This window comes from Myxocyprinus asiaticus, chromosome 25, assembly GCF_019703515.2.
Source record: "Myxocyprinus asiaticus isolate MX2 ecotype Aquarium Trade chromosome 25, UBuf_Myxa_2, whole genome shotgun sequence".
NCBI lineage: Eukaryota > Metazoa > Chordata > Actinopteri > Cypriniformes > Catostomidae > Myxocyprinus > Myxocyprinus asiaticus.
Genome location: NC_059368.1, coordinates 46147517 through 46164719, shown reverse-complemented (window position 1 = coordinate 46164719; position 17203 = coordinate 46147517). Strand labels below are relative to the sequence as shown.

The window sequence follows — 17203 nt, the reverse complement described above, 5'->3', positions numbered from 1 at the left end:
TTTTAGTTGACGATAATGTGCAAAACGACAAAAACATGTATGAAACTGTAACCAAACTTTTATATTTAAGTATATTGATATATTTATGAACTATTTATTTAAACATGTATCAGACATATTACACATGAATTTATGTTAAAGTTTAATTTAGATATTCCATTTATGTTTTGGATGTAGTGATTCATGTCTAATAGACTGTATAGTATGTTTGAGTGAGGTAATTAACCTGTTAGTGAAACAAAGCAAAAAACAGTGCAAAAGGCATAAACATTTTTGAATAAAGCCACAGCAAATTCTGTTAATTTGGGCTGCAATCATTAAGAAAAAGTGCAGCAAAATCCTGGTGGGACCGGTTTGAGTTTAAAATAATAATTACTGGTTTTGCCAGAGCTTGCCAGGTTAGTGACATCAAATCTTTTAAAGATATCAAGAGTTTCTATTGTGGGGGGCCTGGGTATCTCAGCAAGTAAAGACGCTGACTACCACCCCTGGAGTCACGAGTTTGAATCCAGGGTGTGCTGAATGACTCCAGCCAGGTCTCGTAAGCAACCAAATTGGCCCGGTTGCTAGGGAGGGTAGAGTCACATGGGGTAACCTCCTCGTGGTCGCTATAATGCGGTTTTCGCTCTCAGTTAGGTGCGTGGTGAGTTGTGCGTGGATGCCGCGGAGAATAGCGTGAAGCCTCCACACACGCTACGTCTCTGCGGTAACGCGCTCAACAAGCCACGTGATAAGATGTGCGGATTGACAGTCTCAGACGCAGAGGCAACTGAGATTCGTCCTCCGTCACCCGGATTGAGGCGAGTCACTACACCACCACGAGAACCATTCCAAATTGGGGAGAAAAAAATAAATAAAAATAATAATAATAATAAGAGTTTCTATTGTGGCTTTAAGTCTAGATATCCACCATTTACTCACTTTTTACTTACATTTTTTCTTGATAATTGCAGCCAAAAATGACTGAATTTGCTGTTGCTATATTTTTTGTTTTGTTTTGCAATGAAAGTCAGAAATCAGAGTATACGTGTGCCATTTCAGTCAATGACGGTATAAGTGTAATTACCTGTAAATATTTTATAACAATATAACTGAATATGCTGTTGCAAGGGAAAAATAATAAATACACACAAGAATACTATACATTTGTGAGGAGAAACCCATGATATGGCTAATACGAGTTCAATGGGAGACCCTTAATTATTTTTGTTTTAAAAATGTCTGCCTCAAACAATGCATGCAAACTTTATTATGGTTAAAACAGTAGACCTACAATAAAACTGTTAATTAAAAACACAGATATATTAATACTTGGACCTGTTGCAATTATTACATTGCCTGATAGTGATCATTTGATCTTACTGCGATTATACAATATGACTGCAATTATTGAGCACTTTAAAGTCTAATCACATTTTTCTAATTTTAATTGAATATTTGACATGAACGCCATGTTTTTGTGTCTCTTTTCTGATGTATATGTGAGCACTTCAAATGAACTCTGACTTTCATCGATCTTGACTTCAACAGGATTCCCCTCAATCCTCTTGGCTCTACAATACGGGACACTAGGCATCTGGTATGGGACATCGTCATTTCGGCCAAAATACGGGATGTCCCAGCAAATATGGGACAGAATGGTAGCTGTGCAGTTGGAGATTGTTGTTTTGACGCTATCAGACATAGAGAAAATGTACCGGATTACCTTAGATTCACAGTTTATGCGAAAAAATAGCTGAAATAATATAAAATTGCAAGCTACTGCAAATAATGCAGAAAGTGGTTGAATTTGCATTGCAATATCCTGGAGGGACTGTCAAACGTGGTTGTAATTACAAAGCAAAGCTGACGAACCTCTGCATCTGGATTGCACTGAACATTGTGATTATTTGTGTTTGTGTTTTTCATGCAGGCGATGAGGAGTCACGAGGGCAACGAGGCTCAGGTGTGTTACTTCATCATTCAACTCCTGCTTCTCAAACCAAATGACTTCCGCAACCGTGTGAGTGATTTTGTGAAAGAGAACACTCCAGAACACTGGCTACAGAGTGACTGGCACACCAAACACATGACCTACCATAAGGTAACACAACATGGTACACGCTAACAGCATATATCAGACTAACATAAATTAAATGTAAATGCTTCACACAAGTCAGACTTGTGACGGTTTAGTTTAGAGGTGGTAAATCTGAAATAGATTATATGAATGAATGAGTATACAACAATAATAGACTGGCAGCATTCTCCATGAACGGTTATACAGACAGCACTGAAGAAATTGTGAAAAGACTTTTCCATCCATTCATAATTAATAATCTGTCTGTGAAATAATTTTTATTACTTTGATCACAAAGTCTATTCACATTTTCTGCTATTTTCTTAAAATTTCTTTGACTCCTTCCAATAATGTGCTTCTCATATCTTATGTTATGACTTTACTGTGGTGCTGTGGATTTTGTGTCTTCATCCATTGACTTTCGTCATCACCATACTACTTCTCTGTCCCTGTAAATATGCATTTGTACTTTATAAAATATATTTAGTTCAGCAGTCACACACTAAATGCTGGCTACTCCAGTGATGGTTAGCATTTCTCAAACGGTTTATAGTTGCACACCCCTCCAGTCCTCTTCCAGGATAGATATGGATTTGTGTTTAATACTGACTAGTTTTTACCTTTAGAGATGAAAAAAAATTATATATATATATATATATACACTATATTGCCAAAAGTATTCGCTCACCCATTCAAATAATTGAATTCAGGTGTTCCAATCACTTCCATGGCCACAGATGTATAAAATGAAGCACCTAGGCATGCAGACTGCTTCTACAAACATTTGTGAAAGAATGGGCCACTCTCAGGAGCTCAGTGAATTCCAGCGTGGTACTGTGATAGGATGCCACCTGTGCAACAAGTCCAGTCGTGAAATTTCCTCGCTACTAAATATTCCACAGTCAACTGTCAGTGGTATTATAACAAAGTGGAAGCGATTGGGAATGACAGCAACTCAGCCACGAAGTGGTAGGCCACGTAAAATGACAGAGCGGGGTCAGCGGATGCTGAGGCGCATAGTGCGCAGAGGTCGCCAACTTTCTGCAGAGTCAATCGCTACAGACCTCCAAAGTTCATGTGGCCTTCTGATTAGCTCAAGAACAGTGCGTAGAGAGCTTCATGGAATGGGTTTCCATGGCCGAGCAGCTGCATCCAAGCCATACATTACCAAGTGCAATGCAAAGCATCTGATGCAGTGGTGTAAAGCACGCCGCCACTGGACTCTAGAGCAGTGGAGACGCGTTCTCTGGAGTGACGAATCACGCTTCTCCATCTGGCAATCTGATGGACGAGTCTGAGTTTGGCGGTTGCCAGGAGAACGGTACTTGTCTTACTGCATTGTGCCAACTGTGAAGTTTGGTGGAGGGGGGATTATGGTGTGGGGTTGTTTTTCAGGAGCTGGGCTTGGCCCCTTAGTTCCAGTGAAAGGAACTCTGAATGCTTCAGCATACCAAGGGATTCTGGACAATTCCATGCTCCCAACTTTGTGGGAACAGTTTGGGGATGGCCCCTTCCTGTTCCAACATGACTGCGCACCAGTGCACAAAGCAAGGTCCATAAAGACATGGATGAGCGAGTTTGGTGTGGAAGAACTTGACCGGCCTGCACAGAGTCCTGACCTCAACCCGATAGAGCACCTTTGGGATGAATTAGAGTGAAGACTGCGAGCCAGGTCTTCTCGTCCAACATCAGTGTCTAACCTCACAAATGCGCTTCTGGAAGAATGGTCAAAAATTCCCATAAACACACTCCTAAACCTTGTGGAAAGCCTTCCCAGAAGCGTTGAAGCTGTTATAGCTGCAAAGGGTGGGCCGACATCATATTAAACCCTATGGATTAAGAATGGGATGTCACTTAAGTTCATATGCGTCTAAAGGCAGATGAGCGAATACTTTTGGCAATATAGTGTATATATATATATATATATATATATATATATATATATATATCAGTTCAAGATATTCACTACAATATCAGGCTTGATGTTTGTGTGAAATGTCATATGCACACAGTTATTAGCACTCCTCATCTTTATTTTTCTGTGGCTTTTTAAGTACAGATTGACCTCCAATTGCTGTGACATTTAGTTTTTTGTGTAGCTCTTTGCTGATTGGCCAACACAACATCATTCACTGTGCAGTTTGACCTCAGATGACCCTGGCCATGTTGTTCAAACTAAGAGAAAAGCCAACATATGATTTTAGAGGACGGATGTATTCTGGATATTTAGGATAATCAGACATTTATCAGAATGTTGCTGCAAAGTTCTTTTTGAAGCAAGTCGACCCACTTGGCCGTCATCTAGGTAGTGCCTTGGTTCCCTTCATGGAAGTACAGCTCCAATCTTGATTGGGATAAGACAGACTTCTCCAAAACTGTTTGTCAAGATTATATTTCAATAACAGGTGACGAACATCATTGTCAGCTGTCATCCTGCTAATTAAAACACAACTGGTGAAAATATAATAAAAAAGACACAGAACAAAAATGGAGGTAAACTAGCTGACCTCACTAATCGACTTGACTATCATGACCATCCCTCACTGGTAAGAGTTGAACTTTGAAATGGTATCCTCCATGTCTCGGTCACCTACAGAAGTATCCAGAGAAGCTGTACTTTGAGGGTCTGGCAGAGCAGGTGAACCCCCCCATCCAGCTGCAGTCACAGTACCTGCCTATCTACTTCGGTAACGTGTGTCTGCGATTCCTACCTGTGTTTGACATCGTCATCCATCGCTTCCTGGAGCTGCTGCCTGTGTCGAAATCTCTGGAGACTCTTCTGGATCATCTGGGGGGGCTCTACAAATTTCATGGTGAGATGTGTGATGTGCCACATATAGCTGTAAAGCACACAGCTGGGAAAGTTGATTCACACATTCTGCGATGCACGAGCAGCATGTGTTGACTTCATCGCTCATATTAACAGCTTTCAGCATACACATTGGGTCTGTACCAAAACTTAGTGAACTACTTCACTGTCTCCTGCCTACATAGGCAGCTGTCTTCTATGGCAGCATCCTAACTGAAATGAAGCCTCATAAGAGGCCGATTTGGTACAGAGGTGGCAGCTCCACGCATCATTCAAATTGCGCTCCTCACGTGCAGCACACAGGACTCGACTCAACTGATTTCAATACAGGTGACACGAGGGAAACTACGCGATGGTTTAATGAGCACAAATACTCACAGCACACGCACTTTTTGTGTAAAATATTTGTATGTTTGTTTTTCATGTTAAACTGTTATTTATTGAGACTTTTCAGTATTGAATGGATTATAAGTATATTTATCATCCAAATTTCTCTCGCTTGGATTTATTTTTCCGCTGAGCTTATCACGGTGCATCCTGGGATCGCCTACCTGGGTAAGCATACATACGATGATACCTTAGAATCTGGGCAAAACGAGATATCTTAAGAGGCAGCGTAATTAAGATGCCTACCTTTTGGAACAGCCTTTGCATCGGGAGCGCACCCATGATGTCTTAAAATGTTGCCTCTGGAGGATGTTCATTAGGTTTTGGAACAGATCTGCTGAGTGTGTAAGCTGCACAATGTTGTGTCCCAAACTACTAAAACTTCTAATGTACACTTCCCAAACTACTCATGACTTAATGTAATTAAACTACAGTCAAGCTGTGCTTTAAAAAAGTATTTAACTACACTACAAGCTACTAACTAAAAGTAGCTCACTACTGTACATTGAAGCTATTTTAAGAAGAAAATATTTTAGATGCATAACAATTGGATGATGCCATTATTATTTAATATCACCTTAAATGTATACTGGATAAGGGTGACCTTAAACAATTAGGATGAGCATTCAATTCAGAATATAAATTTACACTTAATATAAACTTTAACATTAATAAACACCCTATTTTATATAACAATGATATACAGTAGTAATAAACAGCTGCAGTTAACTAAATTTTTCACTTAAAAAGGAAGGGGTGACCTTAAAGTCCCTTTAAGGCTGCACGAGGCTCAAGTGAATCAGAAATTCCCAACTCTAAATATAAGGGAGTTGTTTATTTTAACCAGTCCATTTACATGAACATTGATTCACTAAAATGATTTAGTTTCCCCAGCGCTATATGAGAGAGGACGGTTCAGGTGAGTGTTTTGATTACACATGTGTGTTCACAATGTGACAAATAAAGCGTTTTGTGATGCCACAGTGTTACTTGCTGGAAAATGTTGTTTGTTACTGGAAAAGATACATTATTGTGGAAATATCTGAACTACTGTCATGCCACTGAAAAATGTAGTTAAGTGTAGTTAAGAAGGCCCAAGGCTGTGTGCTTTGTTTGTGTTAATGGAAATCCTTACCCTTTACATGTAGACCGGCCAGTGACATACCTGTACAACACTCTTCACTACTATGAGAGGCACCTGCGAGATCGCACCAACCTAAAGAGGAAGCTGGTGCACGCCATCATGAGCTCCCTCAAGGACAACCGCACACCTGGCTGGTGTCTCAGCGAGACGTACCTAAAGTGTGGAATGAACCCCAGAGAAGACAGCATCTGGATCCCTGACGACACCTACTACTGCAAACTCATCGGACGACTTGTAGACAATATCCTTTACCGAGTCAGCTCTGTTTTCTGAATAACACACATGTACTTGTCTAGTTGTTGTGATCCAGGAGTCCTGCTAAAAAGTGCTTAGAAGTGACGCTAATCACTGGAGCAGTTACCTAGTAGTCGGCGTATTGCACATACTCCAGAAACAACATACAAAATGGTCAGAAATCCTTAAAGGTATTTTACAGGTTCAATACAAGTTAAGCTCAAGCAACAGCATTTGTGGCATAATGTAACTTTATGTAGCAGATACGCATGTAAAATTTACGGTCTTTCTCTTCCTGGAAAACAGGCTTAAAATATTAATGGCTTCATCTTGCACTTATTGGTGTATCCAAATGTTTGTCCAATCAAATGCTCTCTAGCGAGAGAATGCCCCACCCCGCCTGTCTAGTCAAGATGCTATTTCTTAACTGCCATCACCCATGGCAGGTAAATCTCCAGGACCGTTCCCCAACTGCGACTGGCGCTTTAATGAGTTTCCAAACCCCGCTGCTCACGCGCTGCACGTCACCTGTGTGGAGCTCATGGCTCTCGCTGTGCCAGGGAAAGATGTGGGGAATGCCCTGCTCAATGTAGTGCTCAAGAGGTCAGAGTTCATCACAATAACAGTGTTATTAAGACCAATATCATGAGGGTTAAGGATTTGGTGAAGGGATGCAACTGAATATACTGAAACAATTTGATATATTGCTGTGCTGATTTCTAGATTCCTGTTATCAATCTAAAGCTACAGAAGGAAAGCTACTATTTTTCCATACCGTGAAAAGTAATACACTTTCGAAGAATGAAATTTGTCTGAATTGTTGCTGCGGTCATGGTTTGAGTAAATGTGTTTTTATGGTGTTGTGTTTTACAGTCAGCCGCTGGTTCCTCGAGAACACATCACAGCCTGGATGAATGCTATTGGACTCGTCATCACTGCCCTACCTGTATGGACCCTTTCTTTCTTTCTTTATATATTTCACTCTTTCTTTCTCTCTTTCTTTTCTTTCACTCTTTCATTTCTTTATTTCACTCTTTTCTTTCTTTTCTTTCAGTCTTTCATTTCTTTCACTCTTTCTTTTCTTTCACTCTTTCATTTCTTTCACTCTTTTTTCTTTTCTTTCACTCTTTCATTTCTTTATTTCACTCTTTTCTTTCTTTTCTTTCACTCTCATTTCTTTCACTCTTTTTTCTTTCACTCTTTCATTTCTTTATTTCGCTCTTTTCTTTCTATCACTCTTTCTTTCTTTTACACTTTCACATTTTTCACTCTTTCTTTCACTCTTTCGTTTCTTTATTTCACAATTTTCTTTCTTTTCTTTCACTCTTTCGTTTCTTTCTTTTTTGTGATTACATTTTTTTTATTTTTATTGATTCATACAATAAACAAAGAAAAGCAAAACATATATTCACAGAATCAACATTTAACCTCCACTATTACCCCTCCCATTCCCCGACCCCACACTGACCCCCAACAAACATTCCTGTGGTCACACATGAGTATATACAAAAAAATAAAAAATAAAATAATAATAATAATCACACACATTTATAACTATACCTCTCTCTCCACTTCCCCTCCCCGAGAGCCCTCCAAGAACACCAAATAGTTGCCCCATTTCCCAACAAACGCATCCAAGTTCCCCAGTCTTCTAGAAGGCCGCCACCCTCCCCATCTCCATGTACAACTCCTGAAATGGGGGCGCTCCAGCCGACTTCCAGCCCCTTAAAACGACTTGTCTCGTGATCATAACACTGGTTAGAACCCAATTTTTTATGTGTTTATTCCCAATATTGATGACCGCCCCATCGCCTAAAATACAGAGTCTGGGGCAAAATGAAATTTGAGTGCCCAATACGTCACACACAAAACTCTGAACCTTCAACCAAAATTCTTTGATCTTAACACACCACCACATATGTTGTGTCTCCATCTTCTGATTTAAGACCAAGCCTATACAACCTAGAGGGGGTCCAATAGAATCTATGTAAAATCTTGAATTGCTTAAGCACCCTTGCATCTCTAGATGCAGACCTGATGTTTTTTAGAATCCTAGCCCACACTCCCTCCTCCAATACCAAGTTTAAATCTTTCTCCCATAATCTCTTGAGAGAAGATGAAGCTCCATCCCCCAGACTCTGAATTAGCAGGGAGTAATACACTGATGCCTCGTGACCTTTTCCAAAAGCAGTAATCACCACTCCCAGAGTATCTGCCGCTTTAGGGGGGTGTATGCTACTCCCAAAAATAGTACAGACCAGATGGTACAGCTGTAAATACCTAAAGAACTGAGATCTGGGAATCCCAAAATGTTGATCCAAATTTTCAAAGGATCTCAACACTCCACTCTCAAATAGGTCACCAAGCGTAGTAACCCCCCTCACAATCCACTCTGACCAACAGAAAGGGCACTTATTAATATGTAATTTAGGGTTCAGACATATGCTCGAAGCAACATTTAAATAAATGTCAGAATTAAACACTCTGGACACTTTTGTCCATACCGAGTGCAAATGCGAGATAACGGGGTGTAACTTAACTTCTCAGATTAGTTTGATACAAAGGCTTTGCAATGGTAAAACAGGGGCAAGAACTTCCTGTTCAATACAAAACCAGGGAGGGGCTCTCTCAGGTGGAAGCGACCAATGAGCCAAATGTCTGAGACCGAATGCACAATAATAAAATAAAATCTTTGGTAACTTATTGAAATGTAATCTGGGACATTTACCATTTCAAATGAAGGACTTCGCTATACTATCAAATTGCTTGAAATAAGAGAGGGGGACATCCACAGGGAGAGATTGTAGCAGGTAGTTAAATTTTGGAATATAATTCATTTTAATAACATTAACCTTCCCAATCATAGATAAATGTACTGAAGTCCACCTGCCCACATCGCTCAAAAACCTTTTTATTAAAGGGTCAAAATTAACTAACTAAATCACACAAATTTGCTAGGAATAAAATACCCAAATACTTAATGCCCTGTTTGGGCCACTGGAAGGTGCCCGGCTGAAAAGCAGTTACCAGGCAGTATGCTATCAGAGACAAAGTTTAGGATTTAGACTGATTAACTCTGTATCCTGAGAACTTAGAAAAGGAATTAATAATTCTGTGGAGGCAAGACATAGATCTAGTGGGGTCGGAGATGAATAATAAAATATCATCTGCGTAAAGCAAAAGCTTATGCGCCACACCTCCCGCCACTACCCCTTGAAAATCATCTTCCTTTCTTATCGCGGCTGCTAACGGTTCCAGGGCAAGACAGAACAATAATGGGGAAAGAGGGCAACCCTGCCAGGTGCCCCTATCCTGAGTAAAATAATCTGAAATTAATCCATTCGTTTGTACCACCGCTACCGGTTGTCTATAAAGTAACTTAATCCAACCAATAAAAGTATTCCCGAACCCGTACATTTCCAAAATCTTAAAAAGATAATCCCACTCTACCATATCAAATGCCTTTCCGGCATCAAGTGAGATGGCAGCGACTGGAGATCATTCGCCACTGACCATATGATATTGATGAAACGCCTAATATTATCAGAAGAGTTACGTCCCCGAATAAACCCCACCTGATCAATATGTATAAGAGATGTCATAACTTAATCGGTTAGCCAAAATTTTTGACTATTTTAGCGTCTAGCTGGATCAGGGAAACTGGACGGTAACTTTTACACTTGCTTGGAAATTTGTCCTTTTTAAGAATCACACTGATCCGGGCTTGTGTCATGGTTGACGGAAGTTTTCCATTCTTTAATGATTCTGTATAAACTTCTAGCAAAAGTGGAGCCAATTCTTTAGCATAAGATCTAAAAAATTCTGCTGCAAAGCCATCTGGCCCCGGAGCCTTGCCTGTAGGCTAGGCCTTATTTACCTTGTCAAGCTCCTCCAAAGTTATCTCAGAATCAAGAGAATTTTTTTGCTCAGTCGTCAGTTTAGGAAGATCTAATGGTTCCACAATTTCTAATTTCTAATATCCTCATCAGTAGACAAAGACGTGGAACTCTAAAGATCAAGATAGAATTCTTTAAAAGCATTATTAATATCAATGGCTGAGGTAAATATTTCACCACCAGCAGATTTCAATGAGGGAATAGTAGAAAAAGACTCTCTCTGCTTTATATATCTAGCCAAAAGCTTCCCTGCATTGTCCCCCGACTCAAAGTATGACTGTCTTGCCCTGAACAACCAAAACTCCACTTTCTGCGACAGAATAGTATTATACCTGTATTTCAATCGGGTCAATTCTCTGAGGCCATCAGACGACATTCGATGCTTTAGCTCTGCCTCGGCACTTTTAATATTCCCTTCCAACACCAGAGTTCTTGTGCTTTGGATTTTTTTTGGTGAATGAGGCATACTGTATGATCTGACCCCTAAGAACTGCCTTAAGTGCCTCCCAAGCCATGCCCACAGAGGATACTGAGGTCCAGTTGGTCTCCATATAAATATTGATTTCAATATTTCAGCATTAAACATTTGTTGCAATTCAGGATTTTGCAAAAGGGGTACATTAAGGCGCCAACTATATGATTTATTTTTCTCCATATGTGGCAACACCTCTAAACTCACCAGGGCGTGATTGGAAGATATTTCCAATTGAGCGATCCACAACAGATGAAATGAGGGGCTTAGATATAAACAAAAATCTATTCTAGAATAATTCTTATGGACTGATGAAAAGAATGTATAGTCCCTTAGATGGGTTCAAAAGTCTCCAAATTTCTGTAAGACCAAGATATTTACACATCCTGTGAAGCATCATTGTTGCTCTAGGGGGCTTACACACTTTTGCTTCACTATGATCAAGGACTGAGTCCATCAAAATATTAAAGTCTCCTCCCAATATTATATCATGAGGTGTGCCAGCGGCTTGCAACATCCCTTCAAGATCTATAAAAAAGCCCTGATCATCAGCGTTAGGTGCGTAAATATTAGCCAAAATCAACCTTTGTCCTTGAATTTCAGCTAAAACAATAATGACTCTTCCTAATTTATCTTTAATCTGTTTGAGACATTTGAATTGTAGATGCTTACTTATCAGTGTAATGACTCCCTTGCTCTTACTTGAGCCAGCACTAAAGAAAACATGTGCACCCCATATCTTCCCAAATTTTTCAGCTTCCTGCGGGGAAAGATGCGTTTCTTGAAGAAACACAATATCATATTTCTTACGTTTAAGAAGAGAAATATCCTTCCTTCTTTTTATGAACCCATTCACATTCCATGTCGAGAAAGGCAATCCACTCATATAACATTTGACATTTTGACATATTAGAAAAAATAGATTGTGTGTTAAAAACAAAATTATAAAGACCACATTCCAACATCAGTGCAACAATCAAACCCCGAATCTCCCCCCGAACAAAAAAAACAGAACAAAGAAAAACATGTGAGACAGAATTACACAACAAAAGATAATCTATAAAACAAACTCCAGCCAATGGGCAGAATAATCACAAAGAACAAGTAGATTCATCCACATAACTGTCCCGAAGGTGTGTTCTTCTACAAAACAAGCTCCAGCCGCTAGACGGAACCAGCACAAAAAAACAAAACAAAAAAAATGCGCTCAGTTTCCTCTGACAGTCAAACAAATGTTCAGTGAGCCGGCCCATTCGGCTGCTACATGAGTGCAACAAATGACCTAATCCAGGGGTTGGCAACATTTTTGACATGGAATGCCATTTTTTATTTTCCTGGTCCATGGCTGTGCTGACAATATCCACCCCCCCGTGAAAATGTTTCTATTTTGCATTTTTCTAATTTAATCATTTCTTTTTCATTACAAATTATATTAAACATTTTGAGTGAAAATTTTGTGCAAAACCAGATGATTATAATCATGATCCTGCTTTTTACAGAGCATCTAAACATGTCCTTTTGTGTTATGAGTTAAAGTTAATGTCACAAATGTGCTTATTTGATGACTGATCACGAATTTGTGTGGAATCTTAAATATTTCTCATATTATGTCACTGTAATCATTTAATCACTAGCACGCAAGCAACAGCGAGAGAGGAGCAGACTATTTTATTTATAAGAAGTTTTTCGCACCTGCATTCCAATCTACATCTTGATGTAATCCTTCATGATCATGCAGCGTGTTTTCATGAGCTGAATGGGAGACTAAACAGTATTAAAGTGTGACGAGACTCACGCTGCGCATGCAAGCCATTCGCGCATCACAAGCCGATCAACAATTTAGCCCCTTCGGTGAATCACACCTGCAAAATCCGAAAACTTTATTTCCAGGTTTCATTTCTATTTTTAATAGACTCAGAATTTTGAACCCCACCATGTGGGTTTATGTTTTATCTTTTATCATTTAATGTAATTTTGAGTGTGACCGTGGTTTAAGGAGGGTGTACCTGTATGCTGGGTTGGAAATCTCAAGGATTAATAATGGTGTTTTCCTTATTACATCACGTGTTGTTCTGAGAGCAAAAAGAAACAAATGAAACACAGAGTGTAGGCTGTCATCCGCGCAGCCTGACTGAAGCAAAGCGGGTGCGTTTACTCGCGCAATTAACCGAAAGTGAAGCGCTGCCGGCTCGTGATGCGTGAATGGCTTGTATGCGATGCACGAGTCTGTTGGGTATACTGCAGTCTCGTCACATTTTAACTTTTTGTTTAGTCTCCCATTCAGCTCATGAAAATACGCTGCGTGATCATGAGGAAAGATTACATCAAGATGTAGATTGGAATGCAGGTGCAGAATTTATATAAATAAAATAGTCTATTCCTCTCTCGCCATTGCTGGCATGCCAGTGATTACCCCTCCAAGTGCCAATGCTGGCACACGTGCCATAGGTTGCTGACCCCTGACCTAATCACTCCAATGACCTGCAAGAAATACTCCACAAAACAAAATCCAGCCAATAGGAGGCATAAGCACAAAGAACGTGCAGATTCATCCACAAAACTGTCCCGAAGGAGTGTTACTTCTCAAAACAAACTCCAGCCGCCAGGCAAAACCAGCACAAAAAGAAACAAAAAAGGTGCTCAGTTTCCTCTGACAGTCAAGTGAATGTTCAGTGAGTCGGTCCACTCGGCTGCAACATGAGTACCACAAAATAACTTACTCCATTGACTTTATGAGGGACATCACTTGCTGTGGGCATGTGAATGTTTTACAGCCATCCTTAGTATCTATTCTCAATTTGGTTGGGAACATAAGTGCAAAAGCGAATTTCCACTGATGTAACAGTTTCTTGCATTCCTTGAATCGATCACGTTTCTCTCTTGTCGATTTCGCAAAGTTTGGGAACAAGAAAATGCTGTGGTTCTTCCAAGAAAGCCTTCCTTTATTCCTAGCATAACACGAGAACTTTATTGGATGATCTCAGAAATTTGGCCAGAATTGATCAGGGCCTGTCTCCCTCAGCAGATCGCCAAGCCGGAGCTCACTTGATTTCCAGCTTATGGCCTGTTATGTCGAGCAGACTCGGAAAGAGCCCATCCAGGAATTTCACCATATTCTGACCCTCTTCGGCCTCAGGAATTCCAACAATATGGACGTAAGTCCCCGTGGTCACGTAGTTATTCGCCTCAGTCTGGGTGGCGGAGGACGAATCCCAGTTGCCTCCGCGTCTGAGACCATCAACCCACGCATCTTATCACGTGGCTTGTTGAGTGCGTTGCCACGGAGACATAGCGCGTGTGGAGGCTTCACGCCATCCACCGCGGCAACCACGCTCAACTCACCACGCGCCCCACCGAGAGCGAGAACCATATTATAGCGACCACGAGGAGGTTACCCCCTTTGACTCTACCCTCCCTAGGCCAGTTTGGTTGCTTAGGAGACTTGGCTGGAGTCACTCAGCACGCCCTGGGATTTGAACTAGCGAGCTAGCGAACTCCAGGGGTGGTAGCCAGCATATTTTACCACTGAGCTACCCAGGCCCCTCGTTAGTGTCTTTTAATGTCTCAAGAGCCCGAGGATTTTGAATTCCTTGACATATTGTTCTCCTAGAACAGTTATGGAACAGAGTGTATCGAATCTCATCGGTTTATGTCATTAATAGTGTTAAAACTAGCAAAGTGCGCAGATCTCGCCATTCACACGTCCGAACCTCACATGGCGCCACGCGACGACGACTCTTTCGTTTCTTTCTTTATTTCTTTCACTCTTTCTTTCTTTCACTCTTTCTTTCACTCTTTTGTTTCTTTTCTTTTCTTTCACTCTTTCTTCCACTCTTTTCTTTATTTCACTCTTTTCTTTTTTCACTCTTTCACTGTTTCTTTCACTCTTTATTTCACTCTATTTCACTCTTTTCGTTCTTTTCACTGTTTCTTTCACTCTTTATTTCACTCTATTTCACTCTTTTCGTTCTTTTCACTGTTTCTTTCACTCTTTCGTTTCTTTATTTCACTCTTTCACTCTTCTTTCACTCTTTATTTCACTCTATTTATTTCACTTTTTGTTCTTTTCACTCTTTCTTTCACTCGTTTCTTTTTCTTTTCTTTCACTCTTTGTTTCTTCCACTCTTTTCTTTATTTCACTCTTTTCTTTTTTCACTCTTTCACTGTTTCTTTCACTCTTTATTTCACTCTATTTCACTCTTTTCGTTCTTTTCACTGTTTCTTTCTTTCACTCTTTCGTTTCTTTATTTCACTCTTTTCACTCTTTCTTCCACTCTTTTCTTTTTTCACTCTTTCACTGTTTCTTTCACTCTTTATTTCACTCTTTTATTTCACTCTTCTTTCTTTTCACTTTCTTCCACTCTTTTCTTTTTTCACTCTTTCATTGTTTCTTTCACTCTTTCTTTATTTCACTCTTTTATTTCACTCTTCTTTCTTTTCACTTTCTTTCACTCTTTCGTTTCTTTATTTCACTCTTTCACTCTTTTCTTTCACTCTTTCTTTTCTTTCACTCTTTATTTCACTCTTTATTTCACTCTTCGTTCTTTTCACTCTTTCTTTCACTCTTTCACTCTTTCGTTTCTTTCTTTCACTCCTTTCACTCTTTCTTCCACTTTTCTTTCTTTTCACTCTTTCGTTTCTATTTCTTTTCTTTCACTCTTTCTTTCTTCAACTCTTCATTTCACTCTTTTCTTTTTTCACTCTTTCACTGTTTCTTTCACTCTTTATTTCACTGTCTTTATTTCACTCTTTTTGTTCTTTTCACTTTTTCACTCTTTCGTTTCTTTATTTCACTCTTTTCACTCTTTCTTCCACTCTTTTCTTTTTTCACTTTCTTTATTTCAATCTTTTATTTCACTCTTTTCTTTTCACTCTTTCTTTTCACTCTTTCTTTCACTCTTTCGTTTCTTTCTTTTCTTTCACTCTTTCTTTATTTCACTCTTATTTCACTTTTCTTTTCACTTTCTTTCACTCTTTCGTTTCTTTATTTCACTCTTTTCACTCTTCCACTCTTTTCTTTTTTCGCTCTTTCTTTATTTCACTCTTTTATTTCACTCTTTTCTTTTCGCTCTTTCTTTCACTCTTTCGTTTCTTTATTTCACTCTTTTCACTCTTCCACTCTTTTCTTTTTTCGCTCTCTTTATTTCACTCTTTTATTTCACTCTTTTCTTTTCGCTCTTTCTTTCACTCTTTCGTTTCTTTATTTCACTCTTTTCACTCTTCCACTCTTTTCTTTTTTCGCTCTTTCTTTATTTCACTCTTTTATTTCACTCTTTTCTTTTCGCTCTTTCTTTCACTCTTTCGTTTCTTTATTTCACTCTTTTCACTCTTCCACTCTTTTCTTTTTTCGCTCTCTTTATTTCACTCTTTTATTTCACTCTTTTCTTTTCGCTCTTTCTTTCACTCTTTCGTTTCTTTATTTCACTCTTTTCACTCTTCCACTCTTTTCTTTTTTCGCTCTTTCTTTATTTCACTCTTTTATTTCACTCTTTTCTTTTCGCTCTTTCTTTCACTCTTTCGTTTCTTTATTTCACTCTTTTCACTCTTCCACTCTTTTCTTTTTTCGCTCTTTCTTTATTTCACTCTTTTATTTCACTCTTTTCTTTTCGCTCTTTCTTTCACTCTTTCGTTTCTTTATTTCACTCTTTTCACTCTTCCACTCTTTTCTTTTTTCACTCTTTATTTCACTCTTTTATTTCACTCTTTTCTTTTCGCTCTTTCTTTCACTCTTTCGTTTCTTTATTTCACTCTTTTCACTCTTCCACTCTTTTCTTTTTTCACTCTTTCACTGTTTCTTTCACTATTTCACTCTCTTTATTTCACTCTTTTTGTTCTTTTCACTCTTTCTTTCACTCTTTCGTTTCTTTATTTCACTCTTTTCACTCTTTCTTCCACTCTTTTCTTTTTTCACTCTTTATTTCACTCTTTTCTTTTCACTCTTTCTTTCACTCGTTTCTTTTTCTTTTCTTTCACTCTTTCTTCCACTCTTTTCTTTATTTCACTCTTTTCTTTTTTCACTCTTTCACTGTTTCTTTCACTCTTTATTTCACTCTATTTATTTCACTTTTTGTTCTTTTCACTCTTTCTTTCTTTCACTCGTTTCTTTTTCTTTTCTTTCTTTGTTTCTTCCACTCTTTTCTTTATTTCACTCTTTTCTTTTTTCACTCTTTCACTGTTTCTTTCACTCTTTATTTCACTCTAT

The 17203-nt window shown here is 39.0% G+C and overlaps 1 protein-coding gene across 1 annotated transcript in view; it reads left to right on the top strand.

Annotated features, from left to right (window-relative positions):
- Positions 1 to 17203, top strand: part of LOC127416019 (mediator of RNA polymerase II transcription subunit 23-like) — a 119309-nt gene that overhangs the window by 88917 nt on the left and 13189 nt on the right. Inside the window, exons 15-19 of the mRNA XM_051655090.1 lie at positions 1913 to 2083; positions 4656 to 4872; positions 6404 to 6640; positions 7071 to 7236; positions 7507 to 7579. Of these exons, the coding sequence (XP_051511050.1) occupies positions 1913 to 2083; positions 4656 to 4872; positions 6404 to 6640; positions 7071 to 7236; positions 7507 to 7579 (864 nt within the window). The remainder of the gene's footprint in view (positions 1 to 1912; positions 2084 to 4655; positions 4873 to 6403; positions 6641 to 7070; positions 7237 to 7506; positions 7580 to 17203) is intronic.